General features: G+C 35.1%; 2 protein-coding genes across 4 annotated transcripts in view; both read right to left on the reverse strand.

The window, feature by feature from the left end:
• Window positions 1-519: 519 nt before the first annotated feature.
• On the reverse strand, window positions 520-2,869 carry LOC149958615 (uncharacterized). Of its 2 annotated transcripts, none has more exons than XM_090165951.1 (3): window positions 2,748-2,869; window positions 1,994-2,139; window positions 520-760 (listed from the first exon to the last, which is right to left on the reverse strand). In XM_090165951.1, the coding sequence occupies exons 2-3, from the start codon at window positions 2,106-2,108 to the stop codon at window positions 573-575; spliced, it is 303 nt and encodes a 100-aa protein (XP_090022077.1). In that variant the 5' UTR covers window positions 2,109-2,139; window positions 2,748-2,869; the 3' UTR covers window positions 520-572. The 2 variants fall into 2 exon arrangements, with proteins under 2 accessions (XP_090022077.1, XP_090022078.1); XM_090165952.1 differs by lacking the exon at window positions 2,748-2,869 and adding an exon at window positions 2,627-2,741.
• A 14,764-nt stretch (window positions 2,870-17,633) lies between these two features.
• LOC149958616 (cyclic AMP-responsive element-binding protein 3-like protein 1) overlaps window positions 17,634-22,853 on the reverse strand; it is a 178,307-nt gene continuing 173,087 nt past the window's right edge. The window contains exons 9-11 of one of the 2 annotated variants that reach the window (XM_090165954.1): window positions 22,444-22,714; window positions 22,027-22,205; window positions 17,634-19,867 (exon numbers count right to left, since the gene is read on the reverse strand). The gene's annotated coding sequence lies outside the window, so the exon portion shown is untranslated. Of the gene's footprint in view, window positions 22,206-22,443; window positions 22,715-22,853 lie in introns of both variants that reach the window. The other variant, XM_090165953.1, reaches the window with a different exon arrangement.

Here is a 22,853-nt window from a genome sequence, read left to right on the forward strand (position 1 = left end):
CCCCTGGTACCATCCTCACAGCTTTTGTGGAGAAAGTTCGTCTGCATTTAAGGGGCATTCAAGGTTATAACATATAGCGAACTTGAATGGGAAAGCAGACGAATTTAAGCTCCAAAGGCTGCGAGGATGGGAATCAGAATCCTGTAGTCCAATATTCTTAGTAACTTCAATATATTCTTGATGCTACTATGTTATTTTAAAAGGGTTATCTTTTAATTATATTTTGTAAAATATTTTATTTAAATACTAAATATAAATCAAAAGTTTCAGTCTCATCTAACAAAAAATTGGGCCCAAGTTTTTCGTGAACATACATACGCAGTCTTATGTTAAAAAAGACCCTACTCTATTTTTAAACAAAAAAATAACCAAGGTTTTAATTAAAATGAATATTTTTAAATTCCATGAAGTAGCAGTTCTATTTTTCAAAAACCTTTTTAACCAATTTAAAATAGAACCGTGGATCAAAACTTTAAAATTCAAGAAAAAAAAACGTTTTACTAAAAAAATTGAAAAATGTGAATTTTACTTGGTGAACTTTAATTTCGTTTAAAGAAAAATATACAATTATTTCATTTCTTTATATAATAATCGCGTCGAGCCTTTAAACTTTCGAAGACTCGCCTTTGCACTATTAACATATCACTGTGGATGCTTCTGAATCGGCACTGGCATTCTACTCGATCATTTTTCATTGTTTTACAGAAGCAGGTAAGTTCCGAATTATCCCCATCCTTGCAGTCGTGCAGTCCTTCGCACTCTAAACAAATTTTAAAAGTGTTCGTGATTAATTGTTAAGTTTTCCCTCCTTTTAAATGTAGTTTTTTTAACTTCTTAAATTATTCCAAAACTATTCTAGAAATGTGTATATTATTTTTATCTAAACCACGTCTCAATACATGTTCCACGCGAGAATCCAACCCCTCAACACTACCCTTTAAACTGATTTACGGGTAATCGCGGTTTTATATAATAAGTTGTTGAACTCCAATCGGAAGCGAAAAGCCCTAACCTTGGAATGTCTTCGCTCACCAGCGCTCCTACCGGGAGAACAGCGAAACGTTTCCTTTCAAATTTCGAAGGACGTAAAAAATAAATTACTTCTAAGGTGCTGAAAGAGAAGATTTCTACAACGTTTTACAGTACTTAATTGAAGATTTTTAATTAAAAAGTTTTTACAATTAGTTGTTCGCTAATTTGGCATCCCGGTTTAGCATTTGGGTAGAAATCATTTCTATTTCGGACACCCGCGGCGCTCCCAGGAAGAATCAAGCCTCCTAAAACTAGATTCAGTTTCTTAATTGTGGAGTGGCGGAGTGCTTAGCGCATTCGCCTTGCAAGAGGAGCCGGGTTCGATTCCAGCTTGTTTCACTGGGTGGAAACTCGGAACAACTCCTTACGCGTTAAGTTTGAAAGTTATCTCCCCACTGGTTTAAGGAGTTTTCCCCGAGCTCTTCGGTTTCGCCTTCCATAAAAATTTGTTGAAGTTAACGGTAATAGTGAGTGTAGGGAGCTGTTGACTCGCGTGGCATGAAGGGCTTGCCACCACCCTCCTACGCGTTGTAAACCGCCCACCTGAATTAATGTCTTTAAAAGTGTTTAAGGTGGGGCCTTGGCCATTAGCCTAGATGATTATTATTGTCCACTCAGTCACAATCAATCGGGAGTTATTCGAAATGGCAGTACGTAATTTTCCTTACATCACGGAGTCACCGAAGCGCCATCTGTGACAATTTCCCACGAAGCTAAAATTTATTTTAAAACGCGCTACCTATCGTGCAAAAGAGCAAATATTTCGGAAAACGTTTTGCACAAACTGAAAATTAAGAGAAATATCAAAAATATATAATACAGGGTGTATATAGCCTTCTAAGCTAACGATAGTTGGCGAAAAACCTTTCAATCTAGCTAACGCGATTTAAACGTTAGTATTAATGGTAAATAGTTGAATTTGAAAAAAATGTTGAGTCAAAACAAATGATAATTTACTTACTTTTGCCAAAATATTTCGCTGATTGTCCATATCCATCGGGTTGAAGACTTCCAGCGGTGGATGAGTTGAGAGCGACCGCTACGAGCCACAAAGCAATTAACCAGGATCGATTCATTGCTTATGACAAATTTCCAATTTACGGTATCCTATGCAAACGAAATGAAATGTCATAAAATGACTGCTGTAGTGACAAGTGGAAAATGATCAACTTAAATTTATATTTAATTGAGCTGTAAATTGATAATGCCTCTCCGGCGTAAATGAAAGGTACTCGCGAGAAATTGAGACATGTCAGCCGTTGTTCAAAGGCAGGACGTGTTTGGGATGGGACATCATGCAATAGCCTCCCATTATAGCCATGACAACGTTACGGAAATACTGCCTCTATAAGTATAACTAATTATTCGTATATCAGTAATTGAACTGCACTCTCCCTTCAATAACAGACTTTGTTGGTGGGAATGTTTTGGTATTTTTATTTTAGTGGGTTAATTGGTTCCTTTCAAGCAAACTAAATCCTTGAAACTTTTTGACTAACCTAATTTTAATTGATACGTCATTTCTTAGCGGCAGTAAATTGTAGGTTCTTAAACCACATTTAGCCAAGAGTTATCTTATTAAACTATTCTTTACCCGGACTAATATTTGGTGCTGCACTGCTTGTGTCGTTTCTAGTGCAAGCTGGTAAATTTCTAATAATTCTCCGAAATAAATTATTTAATGCCGTGAAAAGAAAACGTTTGAAATTGGTTACTTTCGAAACGTAATCTTGAACGGAAGAGAACTTGAAAAATATCGGAGATTCTAAGCTGTTGCGTGCTGATGGTCTGGACCCTGTTGACCACACGACTCGAGTTATATGGCACTGAGGGACTGTAGTGTCACCTCACAAAACGTTCAGAAATTCAACACAATAATTTATTATCCCATTCTCATTTTTACTAATTTAGGGTAATTATATTGTTGGACCAGTTGTGTTGTAAATCGTTGCTTATTTCCAAACAATTGATAATATCTGTACTCGATAATGTAGATATTGCTCGTTGAGGTGAATTGTTCACGCTTTGATTGGATCGTTTATCGTTTTGGCAACTTTATCGTTGTATTCAAACCAGCCAAGTACGAGTTCATTAATTTGAATATTAATTTTTTATCACGAGATAAACTACAATCGTGTCGTCCTCATTATTTCCGCCAATTTCATTTATTTGGAGTAAAAGGAACCGTTTGAACAACTGAAGATAATTGAAGACATTAGATGGGGAGTCTACGACGTGTTGAGCCACTGGAAGCGCTGTTGAGAGGGTGAAACATCTGAGCCGCCTCTTAGCTGTCTCGTCCCCTCTTAGTTAGTTAAAGATAAGGGCGTGGTTTTTCATCGGTAAATCACCTGGTGCCTTCACATGAAATTTAATCAAATTTATGGAAAGAAAAATCTAAAAAGTGTTAAATGTGCGGAATTTTCCACAGAATCGATTAAAAAAATCTTAATTAAGTCAAATATACGAGAATTAATTAAACTTATTCAATAAATTTAGTTTCATTTTAAAGAATTTGGAATCCCCATATTTGATGCGTATTCAGATGCTGCCTTGCCACCAATTAAACGACCTTGATCTTCGGGTTTGTTTCGGCATTGGCATTTCCTGTTTTTTAAGTTACCATTTACTGTTAAGTATATAGAAGCATTACGAACCATCATCGAGTTTCCAACACTCTGCGCTTCCAACGCACGAACAATAAACGAAGTTGCTTTTTTAATTATTTTTGTATAACTGACTTACCACCATTTTTCAGCGAAATTGAAACTAATAATTAAAACTATGAAAACCAAATTCTAAATATACCTTTTGGAAATTGTTTGCATTAGTGTTTATTTATTATAAAAATATTAATATTTATAATATAAATAATAATAATAAATAATATAAATAGATAATTATCATTTTATTATAAATATGTAACAGAGTAAATTATTTAATTACTTTGGCCAAATCCTTTTGGCATTTTTAAATACCCATCAGCAAATATTTCACTCTAGGCAATGGTGGCTGAGATCAGAGCGATTGCGAGCCAGAACCAAATTCGTGAGTAGGGAAATTGTACATGGTAAGGGGACGTACAAACAAACCCTATTTATAAGGATCGCCACGTGTTACTTCAAACAATCACAACAAATCAGAGCGATTGCGAGCCAGAACCAAATTCGCGAGTAGGAGCTCATTGCTCTTACGTACGCTAAATTAATTAATTTTTTTCAATAATGACTGTTGTAGTTCGAATTAGAATAATTGTATGGAAAGGTAACGTATCAACAAACCCTATTTGAACGGATCGATACGTCTTACTTCGCACAATCACTACGTAATTAATCTTTTCAATTTGTGAATTCCACGTTATTATTTTTTCGCAACAAATTATAATGTCTGTGCTGCGTAATTTAAGCGCTATATTCCCGAGAAATTGAGCGGAGATGTCGGCCATGGTTCGAAGGAAGGGCGTGAAAGGGGGGGACTAAACTTAATTGAGAGGAAAATGTTAAATGCTACATTGATGTCCGGTTAGGAGACTAATAATAATAATTACCAGTCAGGCTAAAACCCTTGGCAACACCTTAGGACCAAGTCATCTAGAGACTGTTAATGCAAATCAGGTCGAGGGGTCGGACACTTGCCATTATTTTGTACGGGATTTCGGGATTTCGTAGAGATTTTGGCGATTTTATCATTACCTTTTGAAGTGATTTTGGGATTTCAATGTTAATTTACCATAGAGAGAGTTAAAAGATTTTGAGATTTTAGACAAAGTGTACGGGATTTTGATAAATGTCCAACCCCTCGAATCAGGTGGCCGGGTTACAACGCGGAGGAGGGTGGTGGTCAGCCCTTCGTGCCAAGTTAAGCAACAGCTCCCTACACTCACTAATAAGGTTAACCGCCGCGATAGTTTATGAAAAGGTTTAAACCTAACAACCGTGTATTTTGTTTTGATGCGTTAAACTTGGCTTTGTAAGACTCAAGATAATCGTGTTCAATATCTCCACGTTGGCGCACGCAAAGGATTTATTAGTCCGTCGTAAAAAAAATCCTATTTTCTAAGCCCTTGGTGTAAATTCAAGCTTAAACTGGCCTCTAGAACTGACGTTTCTATTTTTGACAAGTTTATCGTCGTATTCTTGTAAAAGCGAACGTTCGACATTTGGACAAAGTTTATAATGGTTTTTATTCCACGTATTTGGATTGCCATTATTAATTGCGAACGTAAATTAGTTTTAGAAAGCACCTCGTGGCGGCAATTGCCAACAATGGAATATTATAGGACTTGTTATTTCTATTTATTATGATTTTTTCCGTCTTTAAGAGTAATTTTATCACGAATTTGTCTTCCATTCGAAAGTTCGACACGGAATAAAACTTTCTTTAGTTTTTCATTATCGTAAGAGCGAAACAATTATTTTAATTGGCGAATCTGAGATATTGTTAAACACAGCAGCTTTATTTTACTTTTATTAATCTAATTTTCGCTTTTGTCCAACCATGTATACTAATTACCAATCAATTTAAAATTAATATGTGTATTATTACAAGACTCACGTTACCAGAATAAAGTTTTAGTTTTGGTTTCGTTTTTTACAAGTCTCACCATTTTTTTTTTTTTTTTTTATAAATGCAGGGTGACCAGGAAAATGCCTCTTAAATTTTGTAGGAAAAAAAGGAAAATAAGGATTCTTATCGAAAATCAGTAGCTAAAATAAAGCGAAATAGCGGATGAAGAAGGGTACATGACGACAGAATGTTTTCGGGTTACACTACATGAGAAAACCTAAGGAATTTATAGGAAGGTATTGAAAATATGGGAGATGTGGTCACCTTGAAAATGTGTTTTAGAAAATGTAATCATTTCGAAAAGAAAATGTGTCCGTCTTCTTTGGCAAAAAATAAAATAAAAAAATAAATAAAAATAAAAAGTTGAGGGGGGGGAGGTGTTCAATAAATTTATAATTTCATCACAATCTTTGACTCTCATCCGTGTGCCTTAAAAAATGTTTCGCATCTATTTACCTTCAATCTGTATTCAAAACCTAAAGCCCATCTCGTATTCCTTCTCATCATCACGTTTTAACCACTACTCTTAAAAAAACAAAAAACAGTCTTCGAATATTTTCCCACAACGAATCTACTTACCTTAACGGGAGTATAACCCCTCTTGTTTGGTAGGGTGCGCTTAGACTATACCGACTAGCTTCCACCAGCCTTCCTAGCGGGGGGCAAGGAAGTAGTAGGAAGGCTTGTAGGAGCTAGTCGGTGTAGACTAAGCGCACCGTAACAAACAAGAGGGGTTATACTCCCTTTAAGATGTCTCCTGGTCTTCCTCATCATCTTCAAGTTTCAAATAAAAATGGCTTCTAGTATTCGCCACCAATAATTCAACGATTATTCTACTCACCTTCAAGCTGCATTCGATACCTGACGTCCATCTTCTAGTCCTTCTCACCATCTTCAAATTTCAACTATTACTTTTCCTAAAAAAAAAATCGAACCTTCTCCTCGTTAAAAAAAATAAAATAAAATAAATAAATAAAAGTTCACCACCACCAATATAACGAAAATTCTACTCACCTTCAAGCTGTTTTCAAAACCTGACGTCCATCTTCTAGTCCTTCTCACCATCTTCAAATTTCAACTATTACTTTTCCTTAAAAAAAAAATCGAACCTTCTCCTCGTTAAAAAAAATAAAATAAATAAATAAAAGTTCACCACCACCAATATAACGAAAATTCTACTCACCTTCAAGCTGTTTTCAAAACCCGACGTCCATCTTGTAGTCCATTTTGAAGCTCTTAGTTGACGTGTCGTTCTCATTATTTTTTGACTAGTTTAAAATATTTTCATTGATAATATCATAAAATGACGCGAGATTCTGAATCGGAATTTGTACGAGGTGCTCTGGACTCTTGATTTTCTACAAGCTCTACAAGTATGTTATGATTTTTTTAAATAAAATGGGATTGATGAATGATAAATTTATGATACGCCATATTCGCCATATTTCTGAATATTTATGTAAATTATTCACTGGTCAAATTGACTAGTGAGCCCCCAGATTTAGATTAATTTAAGTAGTCAAGAGCATTTATTTTAGTAGTGAAATGCCGTGACTAATGCCTTATATCCAACCCTGGTCGAGAGTATAGTTCAAGGCACGTGTATATCCATTTTCAGAGGTGTATACCAATTCCGCAGAATTTATCACCATGCGCTTTCACCATAAGAATCGATTGTTTTACAAGCAATTGATAATACCTGTAATTTAAACGCTGTATTCCCAAAATTGAAACGAGATGTCGGCCATGGCTCGAAGGCAGGCCCGTAATGGGAAAAAGGGGTGTAATTAAAATGTATAAAATATTGAATTCTTCATAACTCTCCCGACCAATCTGCGCAATAGATCTTAATCGGACACGGTATCGTTGATCCAATCAGTCCAATCGGGTTCTTGGACAGCTCCCTACGTTATGATTTCAATGTAGCGGATTGGATGGATACTAAGCGACCAGGGTAACATCAAAGTAATGTATTCGGTTGAAGTAGCTTAGTGAGAAGCAAAGATTAGCCACTAGATGGCCACAGTGTCTAATTTAACGCTTAGATTGAGAATCACACTGGGCCCACCAATCGTTCATATATATATTAGAAAGGGAAGTTCGAAATTACTTTTAGTAATATAATAACAATAATAATGTCAATGAAGAAACAATTATAGTTGAACTGATTTTCAGAGTTATGGCGCAATTAAGTAAGTTCAGCACTGAGCCCCTTACAAGGAGACGACCCGAGGTGTAACCCACCGATTTTGTTCAAACTCGGGGGATTGGTAGAACTTCATGTAACTTGAAAAATCCTATAGGGAATTTATTCAATGGGCAACCGTTTTGCCATGGCTACGAAAAATGTTTTTGACAACAACAAATGGAAATTTTCCCATTGAAAATAGCATGGGATTCTGACCGATTCCTAGGACCCCCCTGTGAAAAATTTGAACAAATTTCAAAATTTCGAAAATGCCAAAAATAGGAAAAATAGATAAAAATTTACAAAAAAAACATCAAAATTGATCAACTTTTGATCAATTTGAGGTCAAAATCCCATGTTATTTTCAATGGGAAAATTTAATATTTTGTGTTGTCAAAAACATTTTTCGTTGCCATGGCAAAACGGTTGCCCATTGAATAAATTCCCTATAGGATTTTTCATGATACACGAAGGTCTACCAATCCCCCGAGTTTGAACAAAATCGGTGGGTTACACCTCGGGTCGTCTCCTGGTTCGTGTCTAAACATTCCAGGCCAAAATATACTACTACTAAGTATGATAACACGCCACTCAGTTCGGTCAAAAGGTTCTGACAGAAAAGTTGTGTTAAAATAAAGTGTCATACTTATGATATTATGTTACTTATGATTCCAGAAAGTTCACCCGGGTATACAAAATTAATTCTAGGCACATTTTACGTTTAACAAATATCTAACATTTTAATTTGTTTTCAAGGACCAGGATTGCCAATTTACAATTTTGGTTTACCTACTTAAATTTACTTGGAATTTATTTATCACGATTTACAATGAACAGTCCATGCAAATTGTGGGGTCGTTACCCTTTAGCTGTGAACCGTTTCATATTTAAACTTTGTTTAATCTAAAAGAGATTTATTATAATGCACGATTAAAATTTGACGGTTGTAGGATGGTGCACGTTGTTAAATTCGAGAGACTAGTTCTTGAATAAGCGACGCCGCTGACCTCGCGTTATATTTAGTCCCCGTTCATGAGCTTCGGGAATCTCAACTCATCGGACCCAAGTCACCCAACACTCTACGTTGGAGGAACTGCCAAAAGCGACACCTATCGAACCATCCAAGTAATACACTAGAGCTGCACAAGTTTGCTTTAAATATTTCGATTAAAAAAGGTCGGGATTGTCTGACAAGCTGTCGTTTTGAGCTTAGGTCTGGGAGATTTTACATATGCGTAAATAGAAATCTAGGTAAAAATTATTAAAGAGGTCATTCAAGGTCAAAGGTTTTCTTATATTTAAACATAGGCATGTGACGTATCTTCTAAAACTTTGTCACAATCTGGATTTCAAAATCTAGTTATTAACCTTATACAACTACATTCGTAACCTCGAATTGCTTATGAAGGTCCCACTAAATCAGTCCTACTACACTAGAGCAGTTACTCGTTTTAAATATTTCGATTGGCCAAAAGAAGTTTGACAACGAGGATTGAACACGCTTAAAACAAACCAAAACGACCAGCGATAAATCTAAAACTCGTTTCACCGTAAAATCGATAAAATAGGTCAAAGATTTCAATCCAGTGGCCAAGTAGAAATTCTTCGAGATTTCTAAAGGAAGCGGAGAGCTCCATTATAAATAGCCCAGGACCGATAAATTAAAATACATTAAAACATTTGAGAGACAAGCTGAAAATCGGCCCATAGGTAGTTTTTGACGTATAAAACAATACACCATAAGTCCCGAAGTCTAGGACGCTTGCGTCGTCGCCATTTTCCAAGATGGCCGCCGTATACTATAAACTTAAAAAAATTATATCTCTGTAACGGAAACCGATAAAATAAAAATTCAAACGGAAAATATATTCTTATAAGGAACTCTATCAAGAAAAAATAACGCCCGCGACTATCTCCGCCATTTTCCAAGATGGCCGCCGACTCAAATGCCTTTAATAAGTATATCTTCAACGGGGGGCATCCACCGTCGCATTGTAGGAATTTAACATTTTAACAGTACTGATGACTTCTATCTATTACTTGTTAGATCTTATCTGTTGAAGTCCCGAATAGGTACGTCTTATTCAAGAAAGAGGCTTAAAAGAAAGTACACTGGCAACATGGATACAGACTATGCCAGCTTGTTTTGAAATATCTGAAGCGGTGGAGCAGTTAAGTGGTGTGTGAAATAAGACCTCTGAACAGATCGTGGAACTTCGGGACAGTAGACAGTCACGTGATAAAGATGACACTAATAAGCTTGTGGCTTGGCTTAAATATCACAATCCCTTCAAACGACAGTCCAAAGATTTAGTATCTCTATTTAGTGGAATGGTAGCTGACGAATCTGTAAACTGAAATCGGAATGCTTTCAATGACCTCTATGGTTGGCGTTAACTTTGCGTATCTGAAATTAAAGCGCAGTAGCAAAGTAAAAAGGCTAGCTTCGATGGTGAATGGAATTGAATTCAGAGACGAGATTGTCGACGTAATTTCGCAGTTGCTGTTTAATAGAATTACGTGTGTGATTGACTCCAGTGAAGACATGAAAAACTATCTGACCTACGAGCTTGCTTATCGCTCACCATCTCTTTTGACGATGTTTTTATGAGGAAAAGAACTAAAGCCTCTCTCGAAGAGCATTTGCTTACTATCGCGAATGAAGATACCGATGTCGAAAATAATATGTGAACTCTTTATTTGTTGATGGTGGCCATCTCATGCATAAAGTAGTTTGACCGAAGCCAGCTACGTACAAGGATCTTCCGGAGTTATATCAGTCCTACTTGATTTCTCACTACGGTACCCAAGTAGTGGTAGTATTTGATGGGTATTACACCAGTAATTCTATCAAAGTTATCGAACAGATGAGACAGGCTTCGAAAAATTCTTCAGTTAACTTAGAAGTAAAAGAAAACACATATATCTCCACTACACAAGCAGCATTTCTAAATAATTCGCGCAACAAAAGTCAATTTATTGACCTTTTACGTGTAAAGCTATATCAATCTGGAATTAACACTTACCAAGCAGAAGAGGACGCCGACAGGCTTATTGCCACAACTGCAATTGCAGAAGTCGAAAAAAATAATATTCCAGTAACTGTTGTCGCTGAAGATACCGACGTGCTCGTAATTCTAGTATATCTTGCTAATTCAGATTTGAATTTGTTCTTTTTGAAGCCGGGGATTAAGAACTCTCCCACTACTCGAATCAAACTTTCTTTCCCTCGGAGCCAATTAGGGGAACTTAAAGACCACCTTTTTTACGCATACTGTAACTGGTTGCGACACTACGTCAGCCCTGTATAGAAAGGGCAAGAAATCTACTTTAAAAGTACTTGAAGCCAACAGAGAATTCCGAAATTTAGTGTCGGTTTTTAATTATCCTAATCAGTTGCACGACGATATAGCCACAGCTGAAGAAAAGTTCTAGTTTCATTGTACGGTGGTCAAAAGACAGATACCCTAGACTTCTCTTAAATCGGAATTTGAACTGGCAAAATTACCCGAGGGGTAAGACAGTCTCAGAGAATCTGTACACCGAGTTCGTGCATTTAGCACTGTTAAAGGTACATATTTTCAAGAGTTCGCGAGTTCCATTTAGCACTGCCAAAGGTACGGCAGTGTACACCGAGTTCGCAGAGTGTCTTACCCCTCGAAATTACCCTCAACAAGTGCAGCGACAAGGCAGCATTCCCATAGGGTTTATCTCCAAGTACAAAAATGGAAAGGTGTTGACTTACACGCGAAATGGGGATGGCAACGGAATTCAAACGGTGATTTAGGCCCAGTAGTAACTACACCCCCACCAGCACCAGATAACCTCTTAGAGCTTGTTAGCTGCGCTTGCAAAGTTTCATGCAAAAGGAAATGCGAGTGCAAAAAAGCTGGACTGCCATGTGTGCGCGCTGTCGAGGAAACAGCTGTGATATTGTGGGCTCAATTTCTTTAAATGCCGAAGATGAAGAGAATGATTAAAACTTGAGTTCGAAGCCTTAAATTAATTCTGTTAAATGTTCAAAAAGGTGGTCAGTAAAATTTTCAACCTACGTTTTGTTAACATGTTTTGAATAAAAAACTGGCTTCATTATGTATTATGTAAAATTAGGTTATCAATTTATTTATAAGCTGGCGGCCATCTTAGAAAATGATGACGATAGGTGCGCGTTAATTTTTCTCAATACAGTTACTCATAAGAATATATTTGTCGCAAATTATTTTATTTTATCGATTTCCGTTGCAAAGATATGATTTTTTGAAAATTTGTAGTAAACGGCTGGCATCTTGGAAAATGGCGGCGATAGGTGACAGCTTAATTTTTTTCTTGATAGAGTTCCTTATAAGAATATATTTTCCGTTTGAATTTTTACTTTCTCGATTTCCGTTACCGATATATAATTTTTTTTAAAGTATAGTAAACGGCGGCCATCTTGGAAAATGGCGGCTATAATCGCGCGTGTTATTTTTTTCTTGACAGAGTTCCTTATAGGAATATATTGGCCGTTTGAATTTTTATTATATCGGTTTCCGTATTCAAACCTAAAGTGCCTGTACTAAAAGCTAAGTAAATTTGGCGACCCGAGGCGGCGTATTATTGCGAGTACCAAGGCCTAGGACGCTCGCTTCCTGGACTTCCGAGCGTTAATCCTTCTTTTCATCAGCGTCTCCTAATCCCTTCGTTCCCCAAACCCAATTGAATAAAGATTTTCCAGACCTTGGAGAAAAAAATCACTTAAGACATTGACGAAGAATCGCGCTACTGCATTTGCGGCGTAAAAATTGCCGAGATAAATTATTGCCAAGGCTTAAGAAATAGCGTTTCCAACTACGGTTAATCACGATTTAATTTTATGCCCAATTATTTAAAACGGATTTATTTAAAAAAAAGAATTAATATGTCTTTGAAAGTTTTTGGGACTTTTAAGCCGGTTTTAATTCGGATTCTTAATGAACTGGCGCTTGTTTAATTTTACATGTTTGTCCCATTAACTTTGCGAAAATTCTTCGTCTCATTGTGTTCGAGGCGAGACATAAGACTTGGACCGTTGAGTTGGGAATAAATAGAGGTACAACTAAATTTGGCTGGCGCGGGACCAATGTCTTTCAATAAGGACCTTTATCAACTTTATCGTTCTACCGTGGCGGCATCTGTCTCTAGTGGTAGCCACTATTTGGCAATTGAATTTTTGCGCGAATCTGAAGCGAAATTGATACGTATGATTTCTCCTAACAAACAAACCTTTGAAGTTGTTTAAAAATAATTTTATTCTGTCAACACGATCCTTTTTAACACAAGTTACGGAACTTACGGTGAGTTAGCTAATAATTATTTATTTTTAGCGATATAACTTTACAAAATATAGATGGCGCTACCGCCTAATTATAAAGATGAATTTCGTACAGTCTTCTCAGAACAGGTCCCGCGTAACCCTGGCAACCGAAATCGTAATTGTAATTCTAGCAGTATTATTCCCAATTCAATGACTTGGACTAATTAATACAGTTAGGTTTTAACTCACGATACATACTCACGCTTATTTCCATCCCTCTACTGGCGAAAATATCTTTCTCGTAGTTTTCGTGTTCCCTCAGTTACCCAATATCGTTTCGCAACCCTGTTTCCCAGCGACTTATTAACAGGGTTGCCATACATTTTCAATGTGAAATAAATAATTTATATCGTAAAATACATGGCAACCCTGTTAAAATTGCGTCTGCTTCACCATGTTCCACACGAAAGCTTCCGAAAAACAACGCTTGAGGGAAATAGGACTAACGCCCGTTACTACTCCCAGATTTAGGCATTTCCCCCTTAATTTGTCAATAGCAGACGCTAGATCGTAGGCGCTACCTAAGGTTCGTAAAATCGTGCTGGCACTAACGACGTAAGTGGGCGCTACCTTGTGAAAGCGTGGCACCGCAGCTCCACCTTGACTCGTTTCGGTCGCGAAAAATTAAAATAATCAGAAGCCTTGATAAAATTGATTGCATTTGTATTTTGTCGGCTATTAATGGGGGATTTCCGCAGACGAAATTATTATCTTATTTTAGTTTGTAGGCTTAACACATAGTTTACAATACAACTAATTAGCCTTTTTCATTCGGTTCATTATATTGTATTTTAAGCCTTCTAAACTAAAAACGGAAAAGCTAATTATAGATAGTTTCAGCTAGGAGCAACAAACAGAGCACCCCACACAAGGAGAACGCAACTCGTCCAAAGTCCTGACTTTTCTTCGGTACAGTTTTCATTGGTTAGACGCTTTAGCGCCTGCTGCCGTCGGAAGGGGAAAATTCGCAAATTGTCTCCCCCCCCCCCGCCCGTTAAACGTTCAGTGAAAAGGGTCGTCCAATGAAATTTGTACACAACACTGCGTTAGTGTGTTAAAAGGCTAGCTGGCTTCTCTTGGGTTTGTTGCTCCTAGCTGCCAGCCCGCGGCCCAGATAAATTATGGTGTTCGACGCGCCATCTATCGATGATTTGTTGAGACTATTTTTTTGTGTTTTTAAATTGGATATTTATTTTAGTTTCTGAAGATATTTGAAATAGCAGTGTAGAGGTACATTATTTTTATTAGTCTTTGAAAAATTAAGCGGAAGCATGTGGCTTAGGCTTTAATCAAATATTTCTTAATTTAGCCTAGGTTTAAGCCATTCCTCATGTTTAGAAAACACATGGGCAAACTACTACCCGTGGTAAACATTTTTCGCGCTTTTGGAGTAGAGGCCCGTTAGTAGCGCCACCTGCATTATATTTTTAATTATTGATAGTTAAAATATAATTTTTAAAATACGAAAATAATATTTTAAAATATTCAGCAATTTTTGATTAAATTATAATTTAATTATACTTATATTTAAAATAATAAATTGGTACTTTTCTTTTAAATCAAGGTGGCTCTTGGGAAGCTATAATTCTAATGGGGATAAAGGTCAGAATGGTACAAGCATGGGCCAAATAATGATAAATCCAGGACATGCCTCTGGTACCTTCATACGTACTAAATCGGTCGTCCACCAAAAGTAACGGGCGGCCATTTTAGTAGGCGGGGAAAAAGTGCAAATAAAAGAAATTGGGAGCAAAATCAAGCAGAAATTTCCGGTTTCCCGAACGCCATCTTGTGTTGACTAAGTCGAAATTCGGAAATAAGTGGCGGTTTTAATTTGAATATCCTGCCATATTGGCCCCTCATTTTTAGATTAATGTTAACGATTCTAGGAAAGTATATGTTTAATATTATATAATTATATATATTATACTAATTATGAACCTAGTACGTAAAAAAAAGTACTTACATTAATAACCACACTAGATATGATAACTGTGAATAAATATTCCAGGATATTTACTACGACGACCACCACGAACCTTAGACGACCACGTGTATTATTTTTGAAAACTGCCCCTAAAAAATTTGCCCCCAAAATGACGTAGGTCCGCGATCGCGCAGTTTTCCCAATAGGGGGCAATAGTGGTCGGGTGTTAGCGCTGTTGGACGGGTTTTTCGCATAGAGTCATGTCCTGGATTTATCATTATTTGGCCCATGGTACAAGCATGGATAGTAGATTTTAGATAGGATCCTATATATATAGGACTAGCTGAGGGCCCGCCTGTCCCATGTGATAATTACCTTGGTACTCCCTCCCCCTTTTCCCATGTGTTAATTACCTTGGTACTCCCTCCCCCTTTTCCCATGTGATAACTACCGTGGTATCCCCTACACCCTTTCCCCTCCCAGGGGATAATTTCCATGGTACTCTTACAGGCGGGCCCTCAGCTAGTGGTGTGTTTCGAGGCACTCTTTACCCCATAGTCGAACCCCCCCAGTAAGGCCTCCTCCCCCTTTTTCCCAGGGGATAATTTCCATGGTACTCTTTTCCCCATAGTAGAACCACCCCAGTAAAGCCCTTCCTCCCCCTTTTCCCATGTGATGACTACCGTGGTACCCCCTCCCCGCTTGTCCCATGTGATAATTACCTTGGTACTCCCTCCCCCTTTTCCCCATGTTTTAAATACCGTGGTACCCCCTCCCCCCTTTTCCCATGCGAGAATTTCCGTGGTACCGTTTTCCCCGCTAAAATACCTTTTCCCATGCGAGAATTTCCGTGGTACCGTTTTCCCCGCTAAAATACCTTTTCCCATGCGAGAATTTCCGTGGTACCGTTTTCCCCGCTAAAATACCTTTTCCCATGCGAGAATTTCCGTGGTACCGTTTTCCCCGCTAAAATACCTTTTCCCATGCGAGAATTTCCGTGGTACCGTTTTCCCCGCTAAAATACCTTTTCCCATGCGAGAATTTCCGTGGTACCGTTTTCCCCGCTAAAATACCTTTTCCCATGCGAGAATTTCCGTGGTACCGTTTTCCCCGCTAAAATACCTTTTCCCATGCGAGAATTTCCGTGGTACCGTTTTCCCCGCTAAAATACCTTTTCCCATGCGAGAATTTCCGTGGTACCGTTTTCCCCGCTAAAATTCCTTTTCCCATGCGAGAATTTCCGTGGTACCGTTTTCCCCGCTAAAATACCTTTTCCCATGCGAGAATTTCCGTGGTACCGTTTTCCCCGCTAAAATACCTTTTCCCATGCGAGAATTTCCGTGGTACCGTTTTCCCCGCTAAAATACATTTTCCCATGCGAGAATTTCCGTGGTACCGTTTTCCCCGCTAAAATACCTTTTCCCATGCGAGAATTCCGTGGTACCGTTTTCCCCGCTAAAATACCTTTTCCCATGCGAGAATTTCCGTGGTACCGTTTTCCCCGCTAAAATACCTTTTCCCATGCGAGAATTTCCGTGGTACCGTTTTCCCCGCTAAAATACCTTTTCCCATGCGAGAATTTCCGTGGTACCGTTTTCCCCGCTAAAATAACTCAAAATCTCGCAGGCGTCCCAAACGACTCCTTTAAACCCCCTGTACCGAATGGCTGATTTACTCTCATGACGAACAAATAAAAATACGGTCGTCCTTGAGTCCCGATTTACAGTGCAAAATTTGAGCCAGTGCGAAATCCGATCCGAAAATTCAAAAACAAACTTAATGACCAAAATAAATTTGACCTAGTATTAAGGCGAAGCGCAACGACCGCGGGTGAAACACAGAGAAATTACCTTCGGCGATGTCACGTTAGACCCGATTTCTGAAATATACTCAATGACCTAGTATTAAGGCGAAGCTTTAGGGATACCTTCGGCGTGTACCTCCGGGTACCCGCGGCGATGCCACGTTAGAGTCGCGATTAACAGTCAGAAAGAAACGCGACGAAAGGAGCTTAGAGTTTTATTATATAGATCCTTGGTACATCGACAAGTTTGTCGATGGATGGTACAAGGTTGGTAAAAATACTGCGTATGGTACGAAAGCTTCAATTTCGAAATTCGCGTCTGTCTCGTTAGTGCAGATTAAATGACGCCAGATGGGAGTCTTAGACTTCACATATATTTTTATAATTTTTAATTAAATTCCGATATTAGTTTCTTTGGTTCACAAATTAATGGAATAAATAAAATATATTTATATGTTAGTAAATTCTAAAATCTAAACTGTTTAATTGTCAAATAATAATGCTTATCTATCTTACTAGATGTCTCTCTTATCTTAAGTGAAGAAATCGAGTCAGATAGTGGTGCTTGTACTATAGCTAAAAATGTCTGTCCGTAATCATATGCGCAAGAAAATTGTAATTATAAATAGTTATTAGTTTATATATTTAATTTAAACCCAAAATTAGTGCGGGTAGTGTGTTTAACCCATTGCAATGTATTTCTAAGGTTATTTGATATTGCTATGCATTTAAAAATAAATAAAAACTAAATAATTCAGAGAATAATATTTTTAATTATAGGCACGATAGTTTTCGAAGATTTTTTAAACATACGTTTTACAGTTCTACAGATATACGGTTTATCACAGAAAACACACAAAAAATCAAGCAAATGATAGTGAAAAAATAATATGCAAAAAATACATGAATTTATGCGAGACAATTAATTAACTGCCAAGTATAATTAAAATAAACAAAAAAACATTAATTATATGCCCGTTGCGTTGACTGGCAATAAGATTTAATAATTATGAAATTTTAAAATTAAAAGTCTTCTTTTTTTACTTTAAATAGAGATTTTTCAAACCAAATGTATTATGAATTAAATAGTATGAAATATAATGAAAAAAATATTACTTTTTTTAATTTACTACTATCAAATGATATATCACAACTTAGGTGAAATATTTTTTATGGTTTTTTTCCTATCATTTTCGCACTTAACCTTCCCCTGGAAAAAAGACACCCCTAATTTTTACTATTCCATAAACATATATTTTTAAAATTTTATTTAATCTATGTGGTGATATATTTTTCTTACTAAACTTGTAATAAAATATGTTTTCTGACCATCATGATATATTTTGATACTTAGGAACTCAGTTTTTTTTCTTTAAAAAATGAAATTTTTATACGCATTTTTAAAAAATAAATTAAGCGTATGTTTCTTTTATAATTTTTTTTTGACAACACAGAACTGAGCATTTATTTTTTTTTCATTCTCATTTTTTTGAGATATTTTAAATTCACCACAACGTTTTTTTTATATATTACCAATTTACACATATTTTAAACCACCACGATTTTTGCTTCTCAGTTTTGAAACATTTGATTTCGTGAATTTTCTACGATAACATTTTTTTAGTAAAATTTAAATCCATATTTTGATGGTTCAAAATATTTTAATTTGAACTAGTTAAATCTTTACAAACAAATTAAATTTTGAAAAATAGTTTTGAATCATTTTGATTAGTAAGTACGTTTGATTAATTAAAAGATCAAAATCATAAACTGAGAAACAAAAATAACATTCAAAACACGTATTCTCAAATACTACTTCATCCTGATATATAAATTACAATATTTTCAAATTTTGAAAAATATATTTAAGTACGCTATTTTCTATAATAGACCACATTTGGAAGGATAATTGTTTTTTTTTTGTAAAGAGTCGTCTTTAAATTTATATAATGGCAAAATTTTCTTTGATTTGATTAAAATCCACGTCAAAAAATAAGCCGTAACCATTTTTTGCATAAAAATTTCGATTTGGCCGTGTGTAACCTGAGATTCAAGTTTCTTTAGTTACTTTTTCCAAATGCTACGAACGCTGGGCAGAATGTTAAAAATGTAAAAAGAATCTTTTTCATTTTTGTTATTATTAACATTATTTAAAATTTCATTTTTTTAAAAATGTTCTCTTATAACCAACCCATAGAATTTTTCCTGTTATTTAAACATAAATTCAAACATTTTGAGAAAACAAGCTTACATACATTTTGGAAAATTTATAAATTTTAAATACCAATTTTTGATTATAATTAAACATATTTTGAAAACATTTCATACGAGATTATCGTATTTTAGACTTTAACTATGTAAAATATTTTACGTGTCAAAAGTTAGACTTAAAGAAGGCTTAATTACTTTTGTACAAATGTCAATTAGATTCAATGTCAGCAGTTGATTCCTTTTTCTAATGAAAAACTATACCTTTTGATAAAAATTTTTGCCAAATAACCTTTGTACCTTTTTACGCAACAAAGCGTTACATTACGTATCAGTTAATTGCAACAAAAAATCAAATTAAGGAACCAATAACTTAAATAACCAAATTAGGTGAATGGAAGATATTCACGCAATAATATATCAACTGTACTGACAGAATGATTAACAGTAGCGTTTACTTTTAATGAATTAAACCTTCTAATTGAAAAACCTCAAAATATACACTTATCAACCCCACAAACAAAAAATAATACCCCTAAAAACATAAAAGTTCGCTAAATTAAGTGCTCATTAAATAAAATTCTAAGTGAATTACTATTTAAAAATTAGGCAATTATACGATTTTAGCCAATGGTTGTACTAAAAAACCTGCCTAAGAAAGTTTTCGTGAACACAAACTCTTTTTACGGTTATATCATAAACAAACAAAAAAATTGCACTTCTTTATACAATAAATTTTTTGGGTGTTCGCACCAAGTTTTCGGTGCCTTGGATTACCCAAATTATATATTTTTATCTCTTCAAAATAAACTTCATATCAGCAGTCGATGCACCATTGTATCAGCATATAAAACACCACGAAAAAAATAATAAAGTAAAATTTTATGAATTAGACTAGTTATTCATGTAATATTCCCCTTTATATGATTTTAAAAATGTGTTTTTTTATTCATGATTATGAATTTTCCTCGTTATGACGTTTGGGTGATTACTGCATAATGTTTATACGATTTTAATGTTAACTTATTTACAATTTCTAGGATTCAGCGTCTAATTTAGTTTAGAAATTTCAAAAATTTACTTTTCCACTTCAATACTTGCATTTATCTTATATTGTACTAAATATTACATTTTGCACCGTTGTACCAGAACCACAATATGTACAGGCTGTAGAACTAGGCTTACTTTATAACGTTGTTACCACATACTGTTATGCACAAATTTTCCTAAGAAATCATGTAATTTGCAAATGCCAAAATTATTTTACTATATTTCCCTAATTGTACCATTTATGAATTTATAATAAACGCAAACTACCATTAAGATCTAGCTGCGTACCACATAAGGAAAAAGGGTACATTGAAAATGAATCATACACTATTTTGTTCCATTTTTGAATTTTACTGCATTTATTGTACCATGGACGTTTTACGTTCTAAATTGCACCTATTCGTGCAGTTTATTGCCACACGGCTTCAATAATTAGAGAAATATTACAATTAACCCATAACTAACATTTCATAAATAAAAATTGGGTATATAATAACTAAATAACCTTAAATATATTAACCCAACACATATATTTACCGTTAAATAAAACTTGCCTTTAACCTTAAAACACCTAATTTATAAAAAAAAAAAAACAATTGCAGCTACGTCCCTTGTTGCATAAACTATATGCAAATATGCATCAAAATGCGCTAATTAAATAAAGTAACAAACCATTATATGTATAGAAACATTTCAACCCCAATATAAGAATTATACGTCTATGGTACAATAAAAATGGTCAACATTAGTCGAAATTCTATTGTTACAATCTAAAATTCTATCCCTACTGGAAAAAACAATGGATCTTGAAATATGGTACATGCTCTTATCGTTAATGATTAAAAATTTGAAATTAAAAGTGGTTAAAACCGAAAAAATAGGGCGCAATGTGGTACAGATTTTAATGAAGTTTGTTTTGCCCAATATATGGTACAGATTAGTACTATTTAAATAAGGTGCAATAGTACAATTTAAATCAAATAAATTGCAATAGTGCAATACTTTACCAAAATCTTAAGACATCAAATAAGATTTAAAAATCAGAAATGATAAATTCAGCACTTAACTTCTTGCAGTTTGATTTACATATGCACTGATCAAAATGTGCTTTTTTTTTAAATATGAATTAACCTTTCCGCAAATTTGGTAGACAATATCTAACCCCTAGACCACTTAGTTTTTTCTTCCAAAAGGAACGTTCTACTTTTGCTTTCTGTGAATGCATACTAGGTAGTATATATATTAGGGAACGATTAACTATTAAGCAAAAGAAACACGTGCTTAGCATCAAGAGATGCTATAAGCATAAAAATTTTGAAATTTAGAATTAGCGACATTTTATATCAGTAAATACTAGATTTTATTATTTAGAGTTATAATGGATGAGACGACGAGGACCAGTTAAAATTAAGAAATGTGGTAAGCAATGACCATATTATTATTAATCTGCATTTCGAAATCATATTTTTGGGAGCACGAAACCAAAAGGATTTAATACGTTTCTCTTGCCTGCATGTACTAGTGGTAGTAATGGTACAACGTATGCAAAATGGTACCAACAGCGTTTCTGCTATTTTTTAATTCTAAAAATGACTAAAACCATAAATGGTACATTTTTAGGTCTTCTAAACTAAATGTTAACCTGAATCAATATCTTATGACCAAACCAAACTTAATTTAACCAGAAAACAAGCAATATATAAGTACTATGCATTTCATTATTTATAAAAACAACCATTTTTGGGTGGTTGATCAATAACTCTAAATTTAAACCTAGCTCATAAATAAATATTTAACTTTTATCCCCATATTTATAATAATATAATGCGCGAACGCTTGTTTTAAAAACTTAAAAATATATATTATGAAGCGATTGAGGAAAAGGCTTTAGCAGTTCGTTATATGGAATGATGTGATACCTCGGGGCAAAAGGTGGTATCTTTGAAGGAATGTGACATTAATGGCTGTTACATCTTTTTTTTTGGTCCACGTAAACCGATACGTAGTCGTCGATATGGTCATATGACAGGACGTGTACATATATATGATGTCCTCGACTCATGTATAATGATAATATAAGGCACTTAAATTTTTTATCCTGAAATTAAAGTGTCTAAATTAATAATTTATAACACAAACACACATGCTTGAAAATACATTTTGAGAGAAATTACACCAATTCGCTAGAGTGACAACAACAGCATCAACTTTGTACGATATCATAACCTTCCAACGCACTAGCAGAAGACGCTAGGTTAAAATTCGTTATTTTTAGTTTTCTCTAGCAGATTTGATTATTTCTTTCACAACATAGTATTAAAATTCAAAATACTAACCAAATTCTGATAAAGTGTGGATGATTTTTAAGTCACAAGCGAATATCGTTAAAAATGGTACGGCAATGCAAAGGAACCAAAATTACCAGTTGGCGGAAATCAAAATTCTTGGGTTTACAAATTATATTAAAATGTGTCCACAGCAGTTTTTGGATCAAACACACTGGCACTTAAAAAAACATGGTGTTCAAAAAAAAACACACGCGTGACGAATTTTCACCGTGAAATTATAAAAATCAGATTGTTGGTCCAAAGTTACGAAGCAAAATACCTGCAAATAAAAATTAACTTTAGTTAAGTTAACTTATATCTTAACTTTCACAAATGATCGCATTAACAAAATTCCTCTTAATGGTTACCGATACTAATGTCTAATTCTTGAAAGAGTTTTATTTGTTCTATCCTTGCGC

This window comes from Leiobunum rupestre, chromosome 2 (assembly GCF_980474605.1).
Source record: "Leiobunum rupestre chromosome 2, qqLeiRupe1.1.hap1, whole genome shotgun sequence".
Classification (NCBI taxonomy): Eukaryota; Metazoa; Arthropoda; class Arachnida; order Opiliones; family Sclerosomatidae; genus Leiobunum; species Leiobunum rupestre.